Genomic DNA, 25,683 nt, shown 5'->3' with positions numbered 1-25,683 from the left:
ACTCAACTGTGGCAAACGCAGGAGGAGAGCCGGTACCTGGGTTCTCTTTTTTCTGTTTTTTTCTTTTCTTTTCTTTTTTGAGGCAGAGTTTTGCTCTGTTGCCCAGACTACCGTACAGTAGCACGATCTCAACTCACTGCAACCTCCACATCCTGGGCTCAAGTGATTCTCCTTCCTCAGCCTCCCCAGTAGCTGGGACTATGGGCATGTGCCATCACATCCAGCTAATTCTTGTGTTTTTAGTAGAGATGGGGTTTCGCCATGTTGGCCAGGCTGGTCTCAAACTCTGGACCTCAAGTGATCTGCCTGCCTTGGCCTCCCAAAGTGCAGGGATTACAGGTGTGGGCCACTGCGCCGGACACTTGGGTTATCTTAAACCCCATCATCACACTGTTCAGGTGTTTCACATAAAATTAAAAATTAGCCAGGTGTGGTGACGCACTTCCCAGTTACTTGGGAGGCTGAGGCAGGAGAATCGCTTGAACCCGGGAGGTGGAGGTTGCAGTGAGCCGAGATCACACCACTGCACTCCAGCCTAGGCGACAGAGTGAGACTCTGTCTCGAAATAAATAAATAAATAAATAAATTAATTAATTAAATAAAAATAAAAATTAGGCAGTTCCAAGATTCCTATAACTTTCAGATTTTCATAAGAATAACACAATCATTACATAGTAACAGCAGTAGCCAGGGACATCATTTAAGCAGTGCTCTGTGTGTGCCTGCAGCTTTCTCAATAATACCGTTCATCTCCATTAAGGGTGGGAGGATGAAGACCCCGCCACTGGCCTGGGTGACCCTGCTGAAAAATGTCCAGTTCACTCAGCCCCAGCATCACCCCGGGGTGCTCACACCTTCTGCTGGCCACTCCAGTACTCATCTGCTCCTGCTGGTTTTCCACGCCCTTTTCCAAAGCCCACTAAACACGTAAACTTTCAGGACATTGTAGAAAAGGAGGAGGAGGTGCAGAGGGCACGTGTGTGCTCTTTATTCGCTGCTAACTGAGTCCTCTGATGCCAAGCAAAGGCAAAGCGTTTTTTTTTTTTTTTCTTTTTTTGAGACAGAGTGTCTCTCTGTCACCCAGGCTGCAGTGCAGTGGCATGATTTTGGCTCACTGCAAGCTCCGCCTCCCGGGTTCACACCATTCTGCTGCCTCAGCCTCCCGAGTAGCTGGGACTACAGGCGCCCGCCACCACACCCGGCTAATTTTTTGTATTTTTAGTAGAGACGGGGTTTCACCGTGTTAGCCAGGATGGTCTTGATCTCCTGACCTCATGATCCGCCTGCCTCGGCCTCCGAAAGTGCTGGGATTACAGGCAAAAGCCACTGTGCCCGGCTCTTTGTTCTGTTTTTGTTTTTTGGAGGTCGGGTGGAACCAGTCACGTGGTCTGCCCCTAAAAACTTTCATTCTAGGTTTGGGGGGCCTCGGGAAGGGCCCCCAACCTAGAGATAATTGTAGCTCAGAATGGTGCAAGAGAAAATGCTTCCACATTGGAGCGAGCACTGGAAGTCCTCCTGTGCGGGAATAGTAGGAGGCAGCTGATACATTTCATTTTGCTATTTTATTCAAATGGTCAAAACACCCTTATTTTTCTGTTGCTAAAAACCGAATCGCTCTGGAAGTATTGTCCTCTTTTTCAAGATGTGTCATTTAACACCTGGCAGATGATCGGTCACAGGATACAAAGTCTCCATGAGACAGGAGAAATAACTTCAGGAAAGCTCAGAGACACCATGGCGACTGCAATTAGTAACAATGGCTTGAATATTTGAAAACGACTAAAGGAGCCCATTCTGAATAAGTGTTCTCACCACACACAAAAAAGTGCTGGAAAGTCTGTGAGGTCATGCGTATTTAAATCCATTTCACCATGGATACATACATCAAGACACCATGTGCAACCGCATAAATAGATACAATGTGTATTTGTCAATTAAAAGAAATAAACACATCATTAAAAAAAATCTGGCTCTGAGATCTTACCAAACATATTGTAAAATTACAGAAAAGAGCTTAATAGTGTCATAAATAGTTTCAGGAATACACCAGAGTGTCATAGTCTCAGAAATACTCCGGTGCTGGGTCCAGCTTCCCGTCAATAACAGGATGTGTGCCAGTGACTGAATATCTGAGTACAGAAAACACGATGTGCCAGATTACAGACAAGTGTGAGGAACTCCAAGTTCACCAAACACCCTACACTTTAGATTTACCGCTGAGTCCAGCACAATCTGTTCACCCCATGGAAAGCTATGAATGCAGTGGGTGATAGTGGCCGCCGGGCCCTGGAAACATTCTCTGCTGGCGAAGTATGGAAAGGAAAGGGCTTCATGTCCGTAGCAATAGTTAAACTCGTCTCTCTGTCTTCTTAGCTTGAAAATGATATATAGGTGGCCGGGCGCAGTGGCTCACGCCTATAATCCCAACACTTTGGCAGGCCAAGGTGAGAGGATCGCTTGAGCCCAGGAGTTCAACAGCAGCCTGGGCAACATGAAACCCCGTCTCTGCAAAAAATGCAAAAATTAGACAGGTGTCGTAGTGCACACCCGTGGTCCCAGCTACTTGGCAGGCTGAGGCGGGAGGATGGCCTGCACTTGTGGAGGTTGAGATTGCAGGCAGCTGAGACTGCACCACGGCACTCCAGCCTGGGCAACAGAGAGAGACCCTGCCTCAAAAAAATAGGCAGGGCATGGTGGCTCACTCCTGTAATCCCAACACTTTGGGAGGTTGAGGCAGGCAGATCACTGAGGTCAGGGGTTTGAGACCAGCCTGGCCAACATGGCAAAACCCCATCTCTACTAAATTAGCTGGGCATGGTGGCGTGTACCTGTAGTTCTAGCTACTTGGAAGGCTGAGGCACAAGAATCTCTTGAACTTGGCAGATGGAGGTTGCAGTGAGCCGAGATTGCGCCACTGCACTCTAGCCTGGGTGATAGAACGAGACTTTGTCTCAAAAAAAAAAAAAAAAAGAAAGAAAAGAAAAAAGAAAAAAATTATATGCAGGTGGTTAAACTGCATATACTTCCTTGTCTGGGATGGCCTAAGGTACAAGGCAACATCTCGGCTTCATCCTAACTGGGACGACGGCACAAGGGTGTAAACGTGATAGAACAAGCTCTTTCCTGTAATTTTACAATATGTTTGGTAAGAAGTGGGAAACTTTGTTTTGTTCTTGTGCCATAACTCTGGGAATGTCCCCTGAGCTACGCCAAGTTTTACAAGAGGCCAAGAATGGTGTGAATGTTTGGGCTGGGCTGAGCACGCCTCACACCGGCAGTTCTCAGAATCGTCCTGCGAGGGACCTGGGGAGACGTGGAATCCTGGGTCTTACCCCCAGACATTTTCATTCTGTGGTCTGGGGTGAGGCTCATGAGCCTGCATTTTTAACAAACTCCAGGGTGATGCTGAAGGACCCCGCCTTCAGGAGTTCTGAGGCTCAGAGGACAGCAAGGCAGGGCTGCTCGGGGTTCCGTGCTCTCTGTCCCTGTCACCACTTCCACAGGCAGATGCTAGCCCAGATCCCATCCCTACAGGAAACTGAGTCATCACCCCCCAAGGCTAACGTGGAAACACCGGAAACTGACTTAGGGGCCTCAGCACTTTTTCCAACTTAATCCCAGCCACTCCCTGACTGCTGATCTCCTTTCAAAGTGGTCTCTGCCCTGCAGTTTTGGGCTAGCTCGAAATAACCCCTCCGCCGGTCCCAACTATTAGCAGTTCACAGAGCCCTTTGTGTCTCTGTAAAATGATGTGAGGCCAACACACACACACACATACACACACATGCACACACACACACATTTAACAGCTCGGTTTGTTAATTACAGCTTTGTTATTCAAAGTAGTTACGTTTTATAAAGTCTCAGGGAACACTGAATTAACGAATAGTGAACTATTGCTCCCACGTAAAGACAGGGTTACATTCCCAGAGGTCATCAACCAATCACTACCTAAGCGCATTTTATGTGGGTTTCTGTTTAAAGACACCATAGTGAATAGACATTGTGGAGTCACTCACATTGATCTCGAAGCCAACAGCACTATAACTTGTGCCTAAATGACACTCATCAAATGTGTATTTTCCCCGTGAGACCATGCCAGCTTTCCTGTACTTAGGAACACTAGGTAGCACGTCAGCACTGACTTAGGGATATCTGAAAGCGCAAAATCACTGACAAAAAGCACGAAAACGCAAAACACAGGACACCAAATAGACCTTGCAAAGAAAGCTGTTGACAGTATGCGCTGGCCCGAGAAGGCAGGGTCTGGCTTTGTTGAACCTCAGCTGACAACATGTGCTATTGAGAAGCTCAATTGTGGCCAGGTGCGGTGGCTCACGCCTATAATCCCAGCACTTTGGGAAGCCGAGGCAGGTGAATCACTTGAGGCCAGGAGTTTGAGACCAGCCTGGCCAACACAGTGAAACCCCGTCTCTACTAAAAATACAAAAATTAGTCAGGCATGGTGACTGTAATCCCATGCCGGTAATCCCAGCTACTCGGGAGGCTGAGGCAGGAGAATCACTTGAACACAGGAGGCAGAGGTTACAGTGAGCCAAGATCATGCCACTGCACTCCATCCAGCCTTGGTGACAGAGGGAGACTCCATCCAAAAAAAATAAAAAATAAAAAGTTCAATTTTTTTGCTGTTCTGTGCATGAATAAAATAGCCGAGGGTAAGGAGAAGAACATAAAGGGTAACTATTGGGTCCTGGGTTTAATACCACAGTGATGAAATAATCTGTACAACGAAACCTCACGACACATGTTTACCTAAGTCACAAACTTTCACGTGTATCCCCGAACCTAAAATGAAACTTTAAAACAAAAAAAAAAAATTAAATGCCAGGAATATTGATATGGGGATGACAAATACATTTTAGCAAGTAGGCAAGTCACATATACAGAATCCTTGAATGATGAAGATTGCGTGTACATAGGTTAAAACAAGTTAATAACAGTATTTCTCATGGTGTCCAAAATATATCATTGTCTTTCTCAGAAAATTTAAAATGTCTTCCCCTCTGCAGCATCTTGTGAATTTGGTTGTTACAACACGGGACCGATACAGGGGCATCCTGGGGGTAGGGGAGGGGGTTACAGAATTTGGGCTCCTCGTCTGCCTCATTGGATCCTCTACCTGGCCATGAAAGCCCACTCCTTCTTTCTGAACCTGGAAAATTTCTATTCACCCCTCAAGGCCCTGGGAGAATGTCACCTTCTCCAGGAAGCCCTCCGTGATCCTCTCCCTAGCCAACCTGAAGTGCTTTCTCACAAGCATTACCAGAGGCGATTTGTAAGCACATTACAGTTTAAGGAGCACAGCTCTGGACCCCAGTTCTCAACTCCAGCAGCAAATTACACACATCTGTGGGGTTTTCCTAAGTCCTGATGCCCAGGCTAATTAAATCAGAAACTTTCCAAGGTGAGATGCGGGCATCTATATTTTAAAGCCTACCCATGTGATGCAAATGTGTGGTCAAGTCTGCAGGCAGGGACCTGGTACAGATTTTAACTGCCTTAATCTCTCTTAAAATAGCTTGTGTCTTCTCTTCTATCTCCACTAACTTATCCAGGCTCTGCCAAAAATAGCCCCAGCCCCTCCCACCTGTTCTCCATGCTGTTACCCAAAGACGGGCCTTTGGCAGGTTAAGCGTCCCTACACAGCTGTCTGCGTCAAACCCTTCAGGGGAGCTTAAATCTGCACTCCTCAGCAATGGCAACAGAGGTTGCCCACCATCTGGCCCCTGCAGCTCCTCTAGCCTGAGATGAACTGCAGCTGCCTCACCATCACTCTTACTGCTTGTCTACCACGCTGAGACACCCTTCCTCTTCCTTACATCTGGCTTCCTCTGCTCATTCTTGGAAGTTCAGTGTCCAGGGAGGGCCCCTTCTGGGAGAACTCTCTCTGACCCCCTGAACGAGTGTGGTCCCTGCTCTGTGCCTCCAGACATCCAGGCCTTCCATCCACAATGGTGCTTTTATGCCCAAATTGATGCCCCGGTTGTTACCTCCAAGGCAGAGAACAAAAAACAGGAACTACAGCAAATAGCACCCATAGTACATTTAACTTCAACCTATGTTGGCTGAAGGAATACATGAGAGAGCCATGGACTGGGAGGGTGGATGGACAGGCAGGTAAGTGGATGGGTGGGTGGGTGGGTGGGTAAATGGATGGATGGATGCATGCATGCATGCATGGGTGGGTGAGTGGATAAATTAACGAGTGGGTGGGTGGTTGGGTGGATAGCTGGGTGAATGGATGGGTAGTTGGGTGGATGAGTGGAAAGATGGGCAGTAAGGAGATGGATGGAGGTACGGGTGGATAGGTGGATGGATGGTTGAGTGGATGGATGAGTTTAGGTGGGTGAGTAGGTAGGTGGATGGGTGGATGGATGGAGGAATGCATGGATAAGTGGATGGATGGGTAGTTAAGAGGATGAGTGGGGGGGTAGATGGATGGAGGTATGGATGGATAGGTGGATGGATGGTTGGGTGGGCAGATGGGTGGGTGGATGGATGGGTGGGTGGGTAGGTGGATGGATGGATAGATGAATGGATGGATGGATGAACAGATAGGTGGATGGATGGATGGATGGATGGATGGATAGATGAATGGGTGAACAGATAAATGGATGGATGGTAGATGGGTAAATTGATGAAAGGATGGGTGAATGGATGGACAGATGAGTAGATGGTGGACAGATGGATGTATCAATTGATAAGTGGCTGGATGAACTAAAAGGATGGATGCATGGATGTATGCATGGATGGAAAGATGAATGGAGAATGGATGGATGGATGCACAGGTGCATTAAGGGATGGATAAAGGGATGGATGGATGGATGGATGGATAAATGGATGGATGGATGGATGGATGGATGGATGGATGTAAGGATGGATGGACGCATGGATGAATGGATGGATGGGTAAATGAATGGGAGGATGGGTTGATGGATGGATGGATGGACAAATGGATGGATGGGTAAATGAATGGGAGGATGGGTTGATGGATGGATGGATAAATGGAGGATGCATGGCTGGATGGATGATGCATGGATGCATAAATGGATGGGTAAATGGATGGAAGGACACATGGATACCTAGAACACGGAGACCCTGAGGAGCTGGAGAGGCTTCTGTGACTGGTCTGAGACAAGTTCACCACCAGGATTCAAGGGAGTTCTCTTCCATATCAAAATGCCCATCACTGATTCAGGACATTCTCCTCCCCTTCAAGTCACACTAGTGGTGAAGGTAGGCATCCCTCAAGGTCCACAAGGCCGTGCCTGGGGAGCTCTGTTCAGCCCACACATGCAGCCACCAACTCCCAAGCCCAGCAACCCCTGTGCCCAGGTCTTGCCACCAACGGAACTCATGTCCACATGCATTTTTCCCCATGCTGACCACGTGATCACCAGCAAGCTCCTGAACTCTCTGACCCCAGTGTCTTTATCTACAAAAGGCCCATGAGAAATATCTTAAGGGCTCACTGAAGATGAAATAACAAACTGAATGCTCTTTGAAAAATGTAATCCATGGCACAGACGTTCACATCCGAGAAGCAGTCGTGGGAAATCTCACGTAGGAGGGAAGAAACAGAATATCCAGTAAAATAACAATGATTCTTGACAACTCAGCCACACATGAAGACCCTCCGAGTGGCTTTTTAAAAATTCCTAATAGCGGATGCAGTGGCTCCCGCCTATAAACCCAACACTTTGCCAGGCCAAGGCAGGTGGATGGCTTGAACTCAGGAGTTCAGGACTAGCCTGGGCAACATAGGGAGACCCTGTCTCTACAAAAAATGAAAAATTTGGCTGGGCGTGCCAGCTCACGCCTGAGGGAGGCTGAGGCAGAAGAATCACTTGAACCTGGGCGACAGAGATTGCAGTGAGCCAAGATTGCATCACTGCACTCCAGCCTGGTGACAGAGCAAGACTCTGTAATTAAAAAAAAAAAAAAAAAAAAAAAAAAAAAAGCCTGGGCGCAGTGGCTCACGCCTGTAATCCCAGCACTTTGGGAAGCCGAGGTGGGAGATCACGAGGTCAGGAGTTCAAGACCATCCTGGCCAACATAGTGAAACCCCGTCTCTACTAAAAATACAAAAATTAGCCAGGCGTGGTGGTGCGTGCCTGTAGTTCCAGCTACTCAGGAGGCTGAGGCAAGAGAAGCGCTTGAACCAGGGAGGCAGAAGTTGCAGTGAGCCAAGATTGTACCAATGCACTCCAGCCTGGGCGACAGAGCAAGACGCCGTCTAAAAAAATAAAATAAAATAAAATAAAAATAAAAAAAAAAGAAGAAGAAGAAGAAAGAAAAGAGAGAAGAGAAAACAAAAGGAAAGAAAAGAAAAAAAAGAAAAAGAAAAAGGAAAGATAAGATTAGCCGGGTATGGTGAGGTGCACCTGTGGTCCCAGCTTCTTTCGAGGCTGAGGTGGGTGGGCTGCTTGAACCCAGGAGGTTGAGGCTGCAGTGAGCTATGATTGCACCACTGCACTCTAGCCTGGGTTACAGAGCAAAATCTTGTCTCAAAAAAATAAAATAAAAATTAAAACGCCTAACACCTCTATAAACCAGACTACCCAGGTAACCCTGGGCAAGAGTGACGTTTCCAAGCTTCCCGCAACGGGGCCAAAGCGGAGAACCTCAGACCTAGGTCAGCAAGAGCTACTGGAGGGTGGTCAAGCAGGTTTGTGTCTAAAAACGTCACTCAGAAATCAGGAATGCAGGAGGGATGGGCATCACAGTTACTGGTGTGTTTTTAGCTTGGACTCTGTAGGATTAAAATATGTCCACCAGCCTGGGCGACAGAACGAAACTCTGTATCTACAAAAAAGATAAAAATTAATTGAGTGTTGTGGCATGTGCCCGTAGTCCCAACTACACAGAAGGCTAAGGTGGGCAGATCACCTGAGCCTGGGTGTTCGAGGCTGCAGTGAGCTGAGATCACACCACTGCACTTCAGCCTGGGCGACAAAGTGAGATCCTGTCTCAAAAAAAATGATTGCAGGCTGAGCATGGTGGCTCACGCCTGTAACCCCAGCACTTTGGAAGCTGAGGTGAGAGGTTTGCTTGAGCCCAGGAGTTCAAGACCAGCCTGGGCAATGTAGTGAGACTCCGATTCTACAAAAAGATTTTAAAAATTAGCTGAGGGTGGCACATGCCTGTGGTCCCAGCTCCTCGGAAGGCTGAGGTGAGAGATTCACCTGCGCCCAGGAGGTCAAGAGTGCAGTGAGCTACAATTACGCCACTGCACTCTGGCCTGGGCAAGTCTAAAAAAAAAAAAAAGAAACAAAAAAAAAGATTGCAAGCCACTGCCCAGTGATATGTTTATGATATGATGAATGTCTAGGGGCTTGTGGTTTAAGAGTAGAAACCACCTCCCATAGGTGGCTGTAGCTGTCTATCATCTGTCTATTGGATGCTATGTTAGTCCCAAAGGACCACAGCCTCTTGAGTAAAGACCTCAACACAGGGGGCCTCTACCTTCATTGCCACCTCGGCACGGTCTCAAAAGACAGGTGTTCATATCCATCTCCTGCTTGCCCAGATCCAAATCCCTTCCTGTCCTGCTATTCTATGTGTCTGCATTAAATGCCTAACACTTCTGAGTGTTCAATTGCTGAGAACATTTTGTGCTGAATTCATCGAAGACAGCCCTGTGTTAATTCATATTTAGAACCCAGCTCACTTCCCCCAGAAGAAGACAGCTAGCAACAGCAGCAGAAGAGGCCGACTGGCAATATTTGGGTTCTGGCAGTAGTTATAAAATCTCTATGCCTCCAAGTCCATTGGCCCTAAAAGACAATGCAGTGTGTTTATTCTTGTCATCATTCCAGTCCATTGTGTTCCTGCAGAAACGAAAGCTCCCTCTGGTCAGCATCCCCTCATGGATCAATGCTTGCCAGGGTGCATTTGGACAATAATTTTGCAGGGTCAGGCAAAGCAGAAACAAACAAGAATCGGGCTACCCGGGCGGGCTCAGGTGTCGCTGATGAGTAATGCCTGCAGAACCCCTGGAATGTAACAGCTCTGGCCAGTCTGCTGCCTCTTCAAGAAGGGCTGTTAGCTCAACCAAATACATTATTATCAGCTTTTAAACAGCGCTTTGGAGGAACAGCTTTACTCCCCGAAAAGCTGCAGAAAATCAGACTCTTTCAGATGATTCTCAAAAACAGGGGACCCACCCCAGCCCACGACACCATTCAAAGTTGAGAAAGCAAAGTGAATTAAAGGGGTTTGCAACCGCTTTCAGACTCATCCAGCTGCCGTCCACAATGACAAACATATATTATATCTCAGCCCAGCCCACCAGGACAGAGGGAGCGGAACAAAAGCTTTGCCCATGCCGCTTCTTTAGCAAGGCTTTCCATGTGCCCTGTGGGCGTTTTCTCCTCTCCTCTGTTGAATTTTCTTCTTTGCAAGGTGGGTGGCTGCAGGCTACTTTCACAGCCCACTTGAGAAACACTGGTTTGAATCTGACTCTGGGGGAGAAGAAAGGAAGTTTCTGGTTTCCTGCTAAGCAGAAACTTTAATACTATGACTAGGAGACCGTACAAGGCATGGTGGCAACCCTGAGTCATACTAAAACAAAGCTGAAAAACACACCCATGCACCATCTCCTCAAAACTCACCAAGGAACCAAGCCAAGAAAGAATACTGAACAGGAAATTCAAGAAGAGGAAGTCCTTCTGGTCTCTAGAGATGTGAAAAGATACTGTCAGTTGGACAAATGGGAGTAGAAATGTTGGTGAGCTACCATGTTTCAGCCAAGAGACTGGGGTAAATCAAAAAAGAATACACTTTAGGAGGCCAAGGTGGGCGGATGACCTGAGGTCAGGAGTTCGAGACCAGCCTGACCAAGATGGTGAAACCCCGTCTCTACTAAAAAAATACAAAAAATAGCCAGGCGTGGGGGCGGGCACCTGTAATCCCAGCTACTCAGGAGGCTGAGGCAGGAGAATCGCTTGAACCTGGGAGGCGGAGGTTACAGTGAGCCGAGATCGCACCATCGCACTCCAGCCTGGGGGAAAAGAGCGAGACTTCATCTCAAAAAAAAGAAAAAAAAAAAAAAGAAAAGAAAAGAAAGAAAGAATATCAGCAAATCCTCAAGCCCCGGACAGCCTGCAGCCTGCAGCTACACCAGCAACGATGAGACCACATTCACAAGCAATCCGAACCTCACCTCCCCAACTGGGAGAACAGAGGTGAACCACAGAAGACAGCAGAAAACCCACATGGGCCTGGACACGGAACCACAGGACTCAGAATGAACGAGCTTCACTAACCAGCCTTTCTCTGCCATTTCGTTGCTGCCCCTGAAGACGCAAAATCCTTTGTCTTTCTCTGCCAATTCTCTAAAAATGGACTGTTCTTTGTTGAGGATACTAGAGCAGCTACAATCCAAGCCACTTCCTTGAAAACTACCCATTTCTAGGTATCTCCCATGTATCAATGAAAAACGCATGTTAATAAAGTTTGGTTTGTTTTTCCCTGTCTTTGGTTACAGGAGTCCCTTCCAAATAAGAACGTACGACAGTTGATTTTTAAAATGATTTTTCAGGTGGCTCACACCTGTAATCCCAGCACTTTGGGAGGCCAAGGTGGGCAGATCACTTGAGGCCAGGAGTTCAAGGCCAGCCTGGCCAACAGGGTGAAACCCCATCTCTATTAAAAATACAAAAAATAGCCAGGTGTGGTGACATGTGCCTGTCTTCCCAGCTACTCAGGTGGCGGAGGCAGGAGAATTGCCTGAGCCTGGGAGGCAGAGGTTGCAGTGAGCTGAGATCCTGCCATTGCACTCCAGCCTGGGTGACACAGTGAGACTCCGTCTCAAAAAAAAAAAAAAGATTTTTTTTTTTCAGTCTGAGCAACATAGCAAGACCCTGTCTCTACAAAAACATTTAAAAGTGGCCAGGTACAGTGGTGTGTGCCTCTAGTCCCAGCTACTGCAGAGGCTGAGGTGGGAGGATTGCTTGAGCCCAGGAGGTGGAGGCTGTAGTGAGCCCTGATTGCACCCCTGCACTCCAGTCTGGGCAACAGAGCGAGACCCCACCTCAAAAAAATATTTTTCAGCCTGGTCAACATAGTGAAGCCCCATCTCTACTAAATATACAAAAATTAGCCAGATATGTGGTACATGCCTGTAGTCCCAGCTAATCGGGAGGCTGAGGCAGGAGAATTGCTTGAACCTGAGATGGAGAGGTTGCCGTGAGCTGAGATCGTGCCACTGCACCCCAGCCTGGACAACAGAGGAAAATTCCATCTCAAAAAAAAAAAGACTTTTCCTCCTTCGCACCCCGAGAGACACATGGGTCTTATTTCTTACTGTGTCTATAAATCACAAAGGACATGTAATTCTTTTCCCCTAAAGTAACAAGAGTGCTCAGAAAATTTTCAGCAGGACTGAAAACCAGCACAAGGTCCACATGGCTACTGAGAAGTCTACCTCCCCGGGGGAAGATATCTGAGTCCGAAAACATTCCAGACAGTACCCATGAAATCCCGCCATGATTCCTAAATGCTGAACGGGGAAAAGTATTGTATGAGCTGCATTTCTTTCTAATGACAGCATGTACCCACCATAGGACCTTCAGGAAGAAAAGTGATTTCCAGACAAACAATCATTTACTTGAGTATCTCCAAAGTGTAAGGACATGTATTTGTCTTTACATGAAAACTCTGTCTCATACACAGAGAAAGGAGAAAGAGCTAAAGCAGGAAGTTGCTTTTTTTTTCTTTGAGACTGAGTCTCTCTCTGTTACCCGGGCCATAGTGCGGTGACACGATCTCAGCTCACTGCAACCTCTGCTTCCCGGGCTGAAGTGATTTTCCTGCCTCAGCCTCCTGAGTAGCTGGGATTATAGGCGCTCACCACCACGCCTGGCTAATTTTTGTATTTTTAGTAGAGTCGGGGTTTTGCCACATTGGCCAGGCTGGTCTCGAACTCTTGGCCTCATGTGACCCACTGGCCTCGGCCTCCCAAAGTGCTGGGATTTACAGGCCTGAGTCACCGTGCTCGGCCTAAAGTAGGGAGTTAAATGCAAAGCAATCAACTTTTACCAGAGCCAAACGCGCTGGTGGAAAATCAAGGCAAACTCGCTGGATGATAAAACCCACTTCCTCTGCCCAGAAACATTCTCCTAATAACTTCCACACACAGCCACGGGGGCAGGAGACAAGAGCTCTGGAGAGAGTTAAAAAAAAACGAAGCCCACACTTGCTCTACTGGGGCGAGGGAATCCTGAAGAGGCCTGGTATTGTTCAAGAGATGTCGGTTCTGTAGGTGTTTGGAGTTTTTCAAACTGCACAGGCCGCTGTGCCGTTGCCCCAGGGGGTGGGGCTGATTTGCCAGAGAGCAGGGATGCACTGGGTGTGTGCTACCCTACAGTCGGGGACGGGAGGCTCCTAACTGCAGGGGCAGCCCTGAATCAGCGCATACATACAACTCCCAAGCCCTTCTCAGGGTTTTCCGCCCTCAACACCATTGGCACTTGGGACCTGATGAATTCTTCGTGCTGGAGGCCGTCCTGGCCCTTGAAAGATTCTGAGCAGCTTCCCTAAGCTGCCCCACCCATTGCAGGATGGTGGGATGTCCCACCCCAGGGTGGCAACCAAAAATGTCTGCAACCATCACAAAGTGTCTCCTCCGGGCCAACGTCGCCCTGTGGGGACATCCTGCTCTCTACAAACCTGAAGCCTCCTCTTTTCCTCTATACACCTCCCTCTGTCCATCCATCCCTCACCACATCCCGCCTGTACCCCTGAGAATTTATGAAGGAACCAAGGAACACAGGGTCCCCAACACTCTGATATCAGGCCAGAGCTATCAGCACCAGTCTGAGAACCTACTTCAGGCTCAACTGGGTTTTGCAGCCTGATGCATATTGCTATAGGAAAGTGTGTTCTGAGCATCACCAACTCAAAAGTCAACTTTCCCGATGAAACAACATGTGTATTAGTAGTATTGGGACAGGCTGTTTCTGTCTCCATCTCTAGCAGGGTCAGACTGCAAAGAGGGGGTGAGAAGGGTCCCTCAAGGAGATCCATCAGTGCTGATGGCCAGGCCCTCCTCTGCAATTGGGAGGATAGGTTGGCCCCTGTTATCCCCCTATCCCGCTGCTCTTCCCTACCCACCCACCCCATAGACAGGTACTCTTCCCTTTACTCAAAGCATCAGCAGCCTTGGAGCTCCTAAGCCCAGTCTGCTTCCAAAATCAGGAGTTCCAGATGAACACTGCTGTGGATTTAAAAACTGTGCAACGCAATGAGCCGACATCGCGCCACCACACTCCAGCCTGGTGACAGAGTGAAACTGTCCAAAAAAACAAAACAAAACAAACCACCACCACCAACAAAAACAAAAAAACTGTGCAACGACTTGTTTGGGGCTCAGAGAATATAAGGCTTTCCACCCACTCTGCTCCAATGACTTGGAACGCCAGACCAGCCGGCAAATCTGTCCCCAGGGCTTCAAAATCCAGCCAAGCCCCTCAGGCAAATCTGTCCCCAGGGCTTCAAAATCCAGCCAAGCCCCTCACCAAGATTTACCACTGGGAACCCCTGAGTTATTTCGTGGTGGAACTATAAAGGTCCCTGTGGCCTTGTCTCCCGTCTGCCTGTTCAGATGCCTCTGTTCTCCAGGAAACTGAATTCTTAGGCCACCAGAACTCCCTTGGATATATTTCCCTGACCCCAAGCACACAGTAGGTGCAAAAGAAGGAAGGAATGCATGAAGGATGAAGGAATGCATTCGCAGAGAGACAAGTGAAAACCCCGTTCATCTGCAGCTGCCTGGGGAACAAATGCAGCTGATAAAACCCTACAGAGCCATCCCGTCCGTGGTGGCAGCCTGCCCGCAAGAAGGAAGGACATTTAGGAAGAAAAGGGAGAAACAGGAAGCTCTGCTTGGAACCTCCCCTGCAAGCTGGAAAGTCCTCCAAGTTTTCCTCTACGGAGCAGGCTTCATTATCTCTAATCTCTACCAAGTGAAAGCACAATTTCTAGGATACCCGGGACCCCTTTAAAGAGGGTGTAAATCCATTAGCAACTCCTCCCTAAAAACAGAGACCCGGCCTAGTCACCGCAGCTCTAGGCTGAGCTAGATCATATCAACACAAACCGGGCCTCCTCCATCCTCCCCAGGGCTGGGCGTTCCCGCCTCTCCTTCCTAAATACGTCCAGCCCTGATAAGGCCGGTCCTGAAGTCTACACTGCCTGCAAGCCAGTCTACTTAAAAGCCTGCCCATATGAAGAGCAAAAATGCACTGGCCACTGGAACAAAGAATTTATAACATACCACATCCACCAAGGCCCCCTTTCCCTTTCAAAGGGAGGAAAACAGAAAAACATGATTACAGTAATAATTAGAAATAGGCCCGGTTTAGGGCGTGGGAGGGTGACCATGGCTCTTTCTTCCCTGCATACTTTTTCTGTTTTCCGAATTCTCCACCGCTGCAGATGGACAATTTGGTAAGCAGACGTTTCTTTCTGCTTCCCGTGCTGCTTGGCGCACAGCACGCGCGGAAATTCCCGGAGCCTGCATCCACAGAGTATTTTTGAACATTTTCAGGGCTCAAAGTTTTTTTCTAACTTTTCCTTCCCTTCCCCCCACCACCCGGGTCTCAGGCTCCCAGCGATTCCAAATTTAGGCCCGGGACGCAGGGCGTGGCTGTGACAGGCAACTCCAGGGCGGCCTCCGCGCGCGGCCTAAAGACGCAGGTCCCCAAACCCTGGGGGGAGATAACGGGGTGGGGGTGAGGGGCTGATGCAAAGGGACACAGATCCGTAAGAAAGTCCCCTAGATTGGGAAGCATCTGATGCCACCTCTCCCAAGGCCGCCCCAAATTTAAGAGTTTGCAACTCCGACAACAAACGCTGACTTTTCTCTGTGGAACGGCTCCAGGAAAAGCGTTGGGGAGAAAATGGGCGCCTCCTCCGGGCCTGGGCCCCCGTGGGCACAGCGCGTCCCGCCGGGCAGGAAGGAGGGTCCGGGTGTCCCCGCGGGGCGCCCCCCAACGCCGCATCGCAAGCGGATCCCCAGTCCCGGCCCGCGTCCCCCAACCCGGATCCCTCCGCTCGCTCACCCGGGGCGGCGACCAGAGCACCCAGCAGGCCGAAGAGCAGCAGCGCCAGCGCAGCCCCGCGGGCCATGGTGAGCCCAGAGCGCGCAGGGACGGTCCCGGAGTGCAGGGCGTGGGCGAAGGCGGCAGGACAGATACTCCCCCACGGGCCGGGTGGGGCGAAGCCCGAGGAGGACTCGAAGGGGGCGGGTGAGGGGAGGGGCCCTGCAAGCTCAGCCCCGGCTGCGCCCGCCCCGCCCCTCCCCGGCCTCCACGCGCGCCCAGAAGGGGCGGGAACGCCGGGTCCGGGGAGCAGACAGAGGGGGTAGACGGGCGGGGGTGGCCCAGGCAGCGCCGAGGGGAGCACGGTACACCCCTCACCCCTTCTCAGGAAACTGCCAACGCCCCCTCACCCACACACAAGGCCGTAGCCAGGGCGGCGCCGACCCAAAGCAAAGTGAACTACAACATTCTCGGGAAAGTGCGGGTCCCTCCCTGAAACAGCCCTCTGAATGCACGCCCCAGGGCGGCCCTTAACTGTAGTGGCACAAAACTGCCGCCCTTCTTGGAAACATAGACCCCCCTCTCCCCACTCGCCCCTGCAGCCACTTCTCCGCCCCTTTAACAAGGACCCCCCCCCCTCGCCCCCTGGTCTCCAGTGGGAGCAAAAAAACAAACTTTCCCAGCAGCTCCCCTGCTCGGGAAAGTGCGGGTCCCTCCCTGTCTACAGCCTCCTAAATGCACGCCTGTAACTGTAGCGACATGAAACTGCCGCCCTTCTTGGAAACGTGTAGCCCCCCTCCCCACTCGCCCCTGCAGCCCCTTCTCCGCCCCTAACAGGGACCCTCCCCTGCTCTGCAGTGGGAGCAAAGGAAACTCTCGGCTCCCCTGCTGGGAAAAGTATGGGGGCCCCTCCCCGCTGCTCATCTCAGGGAGTTCCCCAAGGGGAGCAAAGTGCAATCCTCTCCCTGCTCAGGAAGCGTGGGCCCCCGCTCCACAGGCAACTCCCGTCCCAAGTCCTTTCTAGAGCGTCCGAGCTGGGGGTGTGCAGCCAGGAGGGTGGCGGACTAACCCTTTGCGCGGGACCAAGGACGACCCTTGGAGGAGCCTCTGTGCTGCGGCAGTTTCTCCCCAGAATCCCCAGGACAAGGTTGGGAGTGGGGACTCCTGGTCATGGGAGTTAGCGGGGGGCAATAGGGAACGAGGTCCCTTCTATCTGGGGCGCCTGGGCCCTAGTCCTGGTCATGGGCGACTCGCCTTCCAGTGGGCTTTGAGTTTAGAGACCGCCCCCCCCCCGCGCCACTGGCCACAGCTGCAGTGCAGTTGTCGCCCTTCCCACACTTAACAATATGTTTTCTGTTCACACCTAAGCCTAAAATTGTATCCATTTTCCTGCAGGGTAGTGCAACAACTTTGCAGCCTGACAAAGAACCCTGAATATTCTTGCATTCCACGCTTTCGTGGACAGTTGTCCACGAAAAGAGTCAAACTAGGCCGGGCGCGGTGGCTCACGCCTGTAATCCCAGCGCTTTGGGAGACCGAGGCGGGTGGATCACCTGAGGTCAGGAGTTGGAGACCAGCCTGACCAACAAGGTGAAACCCTGTCTCTTCTAAAATACAAAATTAGACGCGTGTGGTGGTGTGCACCTGTAGTCCCAGCTACTCAGGAGGCCGAGGCAGGAGAATCGCTTGAACCGGGGAGATGGAGGTTGCAGTGAGCCAAGATCAGGCCACTGCACTCCAGCCTGGGTGACAGAGCGAGACTCCGTCTCAAAAAAAAAAGAAAGAAAAAAGAAAAAAAGAGAAAGGAGTCCAACTCTAAAATATTTGAAGAGATTTATTCTGAGCCAAATATGAGTGACCATGGCCCGTGACACAGCCCTCAGGAGGTCCTGAGAACGTGTGCTCAAGGTGATCCGGGTGCAGCTTGGTTTTATACGTTTTAGGGAGGCATGAGACGTCAATGAAATTTAAGAGACACATTGGTTTTGTCCAGAAAGGCGGGACAACCTAAAGCAGGAGGCTTCCAGCTTATAGGTAGATTTTAGAATTTTCTGATTGGCAATTGCTTGAGTTTCTTTAAAGTCCTGGGATCAATAGAGAAGAATGTCTGGGTTAAGATAAAGAATTGTGAAGACTCAAGCTCTTATTTGAACAGGAATCCTTCCGGTGCTAGGGTCAGAGAGAAGAGGTTGTAAAATATTTCTTCTCAGACTTAAAGGCTATGTGGATGTTAATGCTGGAGAGGCATCGTGAGGCATGTTCGACCCCTGCTTCCGCTCACGGCCTGAAACAGTCTCTCAGGTTAAATTTTTAAAGAGCTCTGGCTGAGGAGGAAGTGCATTCAGATGTTTTGAAGGTGGGGGAGGGGGGCTTAGAATTTTATTTTATTTTATTAATTTATTTAGTTTTTGAGACGGAGTCTTACTTTTTCGGCCAGGCTAGAGTGCTGTGGCACCATCTCAACTCACTGCAACCTCCACCTCCCAGGTTCAAGCGATTCTCCTGCCTCAGCCTCCTGAGTAGCTGGGATTACAGGCACCTGCTACCACTCCTGGCTAATTTTTATATTTTTAGTAGAGATGGGGTTTCACCATGTTGGCCAGGCTAGTCTGGAACTCCTGACCTCAAGTGATCCACCCACCCCAGCCTCCCAAATAATTTTATTTTTGATTTACAAAGCCCTGCCTCATCTATTGGTCCATTCCTGGGCTGGCATACTTGCTGCCCGGCCGACTGAGTCAGGGGCTCTGAGATAACACCTGTCTTTTTATTATTGTTATTATTATACTTTAAGTTCTGGGGTACAAGCTGGGCGCGGTGGCTTACGCCTGTAATCCCAGCACTTTGGAAGACCGAGGCGGGTGGATGACGAGGTCAGGAGATCAAGACAATCCTGGCTAACATGGTGAAACCCCATCTCTACTAAAAATACAAAAAAAATTAGCCGGGCGTGGTGGCGGGCACCTGTAGTCCCAGCTACTCAGGAGACTGAGGCAGAAGAATGACGTGAACCCGGGAGGCAGAGCTTGCAGTGAGCCGAGATCGTGGCACTGCACTCCAGCCTGGGCGATTGAGCAAGACTCCATCTCAAAAAAAAAAAAAAGTTCTGGGGTACATGTGCAGAACGTGCAGTTTTGTTACATAGGTATACACATGCCATGGTGGTTTGCTGCACCCATCAACCCATCATCTACATTAGGTGTTTCTCCTAATGCTCTCCCTCCCCTTGCTCCCCACCCCCCAAAAGGCCCTGATGTGTGATGTTCCCCTCCCTGTGTCCATGTGTTCTCATTGTTCAATTCCCACTTATAAGTGAGAACATGCGGTGTTTGGTTTTCTGTTCTTGTGATAGTTTGCTGAGAATGATGGTTTCCAGCTTCATCCGTGTTCCTGCAAAGGACATGAACTGATCCTTTTTTATGGCTGCATAGTACTCCATGGGGTATATGTGCCACATTTTCTTTATCCAGTCTATTCTTGATGGACATTTGGGTTGGTTCCAAGTCTTTGCTATTGTGACTAGTGCTGCAAAAACATACGTGTACATGTGTCTTTATAGTAGAACGATTTATAATCCTTTGGGTATATACCTAGTAATGGGATTGCTGGGTCAAATGGTCTTGAGCTATCCCCTGCCTGCGGCCATACCCACCCCTCCCTAGGTCACCTGCACCCCTAGGTCAGAAACCTGCAAGGCTAGAGGGGCTGGGCCTGTGCCCCAGAGACCTGCTCAGCAGTGTGAGCTCCGTGGTGTGAGTGATGCATATCTTAAAAAGTAACAGTGTGAGCTTGCACACCAGAAGGTTTTTTCTTTTCTTTTTCATTTTCTTTTCGGCCAGCAAAACCCCAGCAACATAATTGCACTTTAGAAGCATGAGGAAAATGTAATCATTCTTCATGGGAACACCACCTTTAAAGTGTTACCTCTTGGAGTGAACCCGGATGAACTACCCAACCAGAGCTCCTTCCCTGGTATTTTCTCCTGCACCTCTCCCCCGACCTCCCCATGTGGCATTGACCACTCTATCAATTAGCACTTTCTTTTTCCCTGGCCACAGTCCTGGGCTGGGGTCAAGGGAGGGTGTGGACCCTAGGTCAGGGCAAGTAGGAGGACCCTGGGGGCTCATTTTGAGGAGCAAGAGGATGCTGGAGCTGCCCGGGCATTTTGGCATCCTGAGGCAAGTCTGACTTGGGATGAAGCAGAGATGAAAAGAAAGCAGGGTCTTCCTGCTGTCTCAGACTCCAAAGACCCCTCTCCCTGTGAGCCTCCTGCTTCACCCCCATTACCTCCAAAAGAAAGGCCCTACCCTGGACAATCTCCAGCCTCTGACATTTGGACAGCACTGCAGGTGAAGCTTCCCTCCTCTGACCGTCCATTATGTTCCAGTAGAGTCTAGACTCTGGCTGCCTTTCAGGGAGGGCGCAGGTCACTCTTGCCAGCCATAATAAAGATGCAACATCAGCTTCTGAAAGCCAGGCTTTGAGGCGTTTTATTTATGTTCACACAGATAAGCATTTGGAAGACTTCTGTTTCTAATTCATTTAGTTAGATGCCTTCTGCCTTTTTTCTTTATTTTTTTTTTAACGCTACCATCCTTTGGCTCCGAATACGAATTTCCATAATATTCTGCAGACACTCTGGAACTGGCACCAAGAGGCTGTAACCTCCAGAATGAAAATTAAATTAATTGAAAAAGCCTTCTGAATTGTATCCAGGTGCCACGGAAAGCATCTTTTGAAGGCCACAAACTAGGCTGAAGAAGGGATGGGGAACTCACCGCTGGGGCAGCTTCCATGTTTCCTGTTTATTTCACCAGTGGAACCTCAAGAAATAACCATGTTCTGACCATTTCCAAGGGACCCACGTGGCCACGTTGCACATTTCAACCTAACCCTTGGTAGCTCCCAGCCTCCTGCGGAAACCTTCCGTGTGTCTTTAATTTTTAAGAATTAGTTCTTCTTCTATTTATTTATTTATTGAGACAGAGTATCACTCTGTCATCCAGGCTGGAGTGCAGTGGCGCGATCTCAGCTCACCACCTCCTGGGTTCAAGCAATCCTTGTGCCTCAGTCTCCTGAGTAGCAGCGGCTACAGGCACCCATCACCATGCCTGGCTAATTTTTGTATTTTTAGTAGAGATGGAGTTTCACCATGTTGGCCAGGCTGGTCTCGAACTCCTGACCTCAAGTGATCTGCCAGCCTCGGCCTCCCGAAGTGCTGGTATTACAGGTATGCGCCACCACCCACGGCCAAGGATTAGTTCTTCTGACTTTGGACTTTTCATACCCTGCTCTCCAAACCAGTTTTATATATTTTATACTGCACACACATGCGGGTTATAATTATATTCCATCTGCATGCACACACATACACATGCACGCACACACACACACATGCACACACTATGGCAGACTGGCTTTTTCTCCCACTTTCTAGGGGAGGATCTGTGGTTTCTTGCCCACGGGGCTTTGTTTACTGGCCTGGGAAATGGGTCTAAATACACAGCTGCAGAATTCAAAGGAGGACTGAAAATCAAACTACACAGCACAGAACACGGAACTCCATGGAACAGGAAGGAAAGCATCGGGGCAGGGGAGTTGTCAGAAAGAACCACTTCCAATGATAAGTGCATCCTTGAAGAAAATACGTCTAGACTGGGCATGGTGGCTCACGCCTGTAATCCCAGCACTTTGGGAGGCTGAGGCGGGCAGATCACCTGAGGTCAGAAATTCGAGACCAGCCTGGCCAACATGGTGAAACCCCGTCTTTATTAAAAATACAAAAATTAACCTGGTGTGGTGGTGCACGCCTGTAATCTCAGCTACTTGGGAGGTTGAGGCAGGAGAGTCGCTTGAACCCAGGAGGCGGAGGTTGCAGTGAGCCGAGATCACGCCACTGCATTCCAGCCTGGGTAACAGAAAAAGACTCTGTCTCAAAGAAAAAAAAAAAAGAAAGAAAAAGAAAAAGTAAATATGTCAATATGTCTAGACTGGGCACGGTGAGTCACACCTGTAATCACAGCACTTTGGGATGCCAAGGTGCGTGGATCACCTGAGGTCAGAAGTTCAAGACCAGCCTGGCCAACATGGTGAAACACCGTCTCTACTAAAATTACAAAAAAAATTAGCCCGGCGTGGTGGCAAGTGCCTGTAATCTCAGCTAGGCACAAGAATCCCTTGAACTTGGGAGGCGGAGGTTGCAGTGAGCCGAGATCGTGCTTCTTCACTCCGGCCTGGGTGACAGAGCGAGACTCTGTCTCCAAAGATAAATAAATAAATAAAATAAAAATAAAATATGTCTAGAGAGAAATTTTAGCATTCTTTCTGAGTGGCAAGATGCTTGGTGCTGTGCTGGTGGTGATATGGTTTGGCCCGGTGTCCCCGCTCAAATCTCATGTCAAACTGAAATCCCCATTGTTGAAGGTGGGGGGCCTGATGGAAGGTGACTGGATCATGGGGTCAGATCCTTCATGAATGGTTTTGCACCACCGCCCTCAATTAAACCTCTTTCCTTCATAAATTACCTAGTCTTAGGTAGTTCTTCATAGCAGTGCGAGAATGGGCTAATACAGGCTCCTATTGATTCTACATTATGGTGAGTTGTAGAATTATTTCATTATACATTACAATATAATAATAATAATAATGGAAATAAAGTGCACAATGTAATGTGCTTGAATCATCCTGAAACCATCCCTCCCACCCTTGGTTCTGTGGAAAAACTGTCTTCCATGAAACCAGTTCCTGGTGCCAAAAAGGTTGGGGACTGCTGCTCTCACCATCAAGGAGGTGGACACAGATCCCCACTTCTTCCAAAGTGTATGACATAAAAAATTAGGAAAAGAATAATTTCACTATGGAGGAGTCTCACAGACACAATTCAGATAGGATGAGTGGATAGATGGATAGGTGGATGGATGGATAGATGGATAGATAGGTAGATGTGTGGGTGGATGTGTGGGTGGATGTGAGTGGATGAATTGAGGGTGGGTGGGTGGATGGAGTGGATTGTGGGTGGATGAATGGATGAATGGATGAATGAGTGGATAGATGGAGGGTTGGATGAATGGGTGGGTGGGTGGATGGATGTATGGATGTATGGATGGATAAATACATGAGTGGGTGGGTGCATGGATAGACAGACGGATGAATAGATGGATGGATGGCTGGATGTTCTTATCTCCCTGTTCTCCCAAATTGTGACCAGCAGATGTTCTTGTGATGTCTAGATTATTCTTTTTTTTTTTTTTTTTTTTTTTTTTTTGAGACAGGGTCTCACCCTGTCACCCAGGCTGGAATGCAGTGGCACAATCTCGGCTCACTGCAAGCTCCATCTCCCGGGTTCATGCCATTCTCCTTCCTCAGCCTCCCAAGTAGCTGGGACTACAGGCTCCCGCCACCATGCCCAGCTAATTTTTTTGTGCTTTTAATAGAGACAGGTTTTCACCGTGTGTTAGCCAAGATGGTCTCGATCTCCTGACCTCATGATCTGCCCACCTCGGCCCTCCCAAAATGCTGGGGTTACAGGTGTGAGCCACCGTGCCTGGCTTTTTTTTTTTTTTTTTTTTTGAGACAGAGTTTTGCTCTTGTTGCCCAGGCTGGAGTACAATGGTGTGATCTTGGCTCACCACAACCTCCACCTCCCGGGTTCAAGTGATTGTCCCGCCTCAGCCTCCTGAGTAGCTCGGATTATAGGTATGCACCACCATGCCCAACTAATTTTGTATTTTTAGTAGAGACAGGGTTTCTCCATGTTGGTCAGGCTGGTCTTGAACCCCCGACCTCAGGTGATCCGCCCTCCTTGGCTTCCCAGAGTGCTGGGATTACAGACGGGAGCTGCCGCACCTGGCCTCTAGATTATTCTTAGAGAGTCAGATTCAAAATCGATACATTTGCAGTATGATATATATGCACATGTATATTCCTGTACCATTACCCTGAGTCAGGTCAACTCTGCCACCCATTCGAGCTTAAGAATGTGACTTTTGGGAATGAGTAGCATCAGATCTTTCGTCCAGCTACATTTGCCAGGGTGCAGCCCACTAGCGATTTTCTTTCATGTACCCCTAACTGCTTGGCTCCTGAACCATCAACTCAGTTTTTTTCTCCCCAGGTTCCTACAGTGCTCTATTCGTGGTGATTTCTCAACATGCCCAGTTATTCAACAAAGCTTTTTCATGTTTTTTAAAATATTGTATTTATTTTCGCTTATTTTTATTTTTTGTAGAGATGAGGTCTCTCTATGTTGCCCAGGCTGGTCTCAAACTCCTGGACTCAAGAGATCCTACCATCTCAGCTTCCTGAGCATCTGGGACCACAGGAATGTGCCACCATGTCCGGCTAATTTTATAATTTTAGAGATGGGGTCTATGTTACCCAGGCTGGTCTCAAACTCCTGGGCTCAAGTGATCCTCTGACCTCAGCCTCTTGAGTAGCTGGGACCACAGGACCGCACCACCATGCCCAGGTTATTTTATTTTAGAGACGGGGTCTCACTATATTGCCCAGGCTGGTCTCAAACTCCTGGCCTCAAGCGATCCCCCAGTCTCAGCCCTCCCCAAGTCCTAGGATTACAGGAAGGAACCACCATGCCCGGCCTCAACAAAGCTTTTTGAGTATCTGCTCTGTGGGATACAGCAGTAAAATCAAACAGCCGTGGCTCTGCTTCTCAGAGCAGCAAGTGTTTATTTAAATAGCCCTTAATTTATGTGTGTTTATTTAGATTTATTGGTGTTTATCTGAGCCTCCCAATAAGCTGTGGAGCAGTCACATCTTTGTTTGTACCTCAGCACCCGGCAGAGAGCCCAACAAAGAGAGGCAGTCTTTGAGAAGCTTAATTACTCAATTGAATGCATACACAACAAAAATTAGCTCACTCGAAAGGCTAGGCATTTAGATAATGAGGCTTCCTATCTTTCCATACAGACACACATGCACACACACATAGTATGCATGCATATATGTGCTATTAATGAGGCTTCCAATCTTTCCATTGACACACATGCACACACACATTTAGTATGTATGTTTATATGTGCCATGAGCAGAGTTGTATCTACTCTCCAGATTCGTGTGTTGAAGTTCTGTTCCCCATGTGTCTGTATTTGCAGCCAGGAAATAATTAAGGTTAAATGAAATCATAAAGTTAGGACCCTATGCAGGAAAGTTAGTGCCTTTATAAGAAGAGATACCAGAGGGCATGCTTGCTCTGTCTCTCCTCCATGTGAGAACACAGCAAACCAAGAAGAGAGCCCTCACCAGGAGAGCCCTCACCAACCAGCCCCTTGATCTTGGACTTCCCAGTCTCCAGAGCTGTGAGCAAATAAATTCCTTTTGTTTAAGTACCCAGTCTATGCTATTTTATTATGGCAGCCTGAGAAGACTAATATAGTATTTACATACACGCTTCTGTCCACCATCCATCCATCCATTTCTCATGGACGTGTGAGACTACAGTTGCCTATCCTATATCCTTTCTTTCTTCCCTTATATTAAGAGACCTTGAATTTACTGATTTTGGCAATGTGACGGCTGAAAGACGATATCCTCATTCTCCTTTGCAGTTAGGTGTAACGAAAAATCTATGTTCTGGTTAATAAAATCAATGTAAACCAAAGTT

At 48.8% G+C, this 25,683-nt stretch overlaps 1 protein-coding gene across 5 annotated transcripts in view; it reads right to left on the bottom strand.

Moving 5' to 3' along the window:
- The window catches only part of CD99 (CD99 molecule (Xg blood group)), a 51,290-nt gene extending 34,775 nt beyond the window's left edge, over nt 1–16,515 (bottom strand). For 2 of the 5 annotated variants that reach the window (XM_054471204.2, XM_054471205.2), the window contains exon 1: nt 16,086–16,515. In XM_054471204.2, coding sequence (XP_054327179.1) covers nt 16,086–16,152 — 67 coding nt within the window. In that variant the 5' untranslated portion in view covers nt 16,153–16,515. The remainder of the gene's footprint in view (nt 1–16,085) is intronic. The other 3 variants (XM_054471208.2, XM_054471206.2, XM_054471207.2) reach the window with 3 other exon arrangements.
- Nucleotides 16,516–25,683: the final 9,168 nt, after the last annotated feature.

This window comes from Pongo pygmaeus, chromosome X (genome assembly GCF_028885625.2).
Source record: "Pongo pygmaeus isolate AG05252 chromosome X, NHGRI_mPonPyg2-v2.0_pri, whole genome shotgun sequence".
In the NCBI taxonomy this organism is placed as follows: domain Eukaryota; kingdom Metazoa; phylum Chordata; class Mammalia; order Primates; family Hominidae; genus Pongo; species Pongo pygmaeus.
The sequence above is the reverse complement of the archived record's forward strand: the minus strand, read 5'-3'. Positions and strand labels throughout refer to the sequence as shown.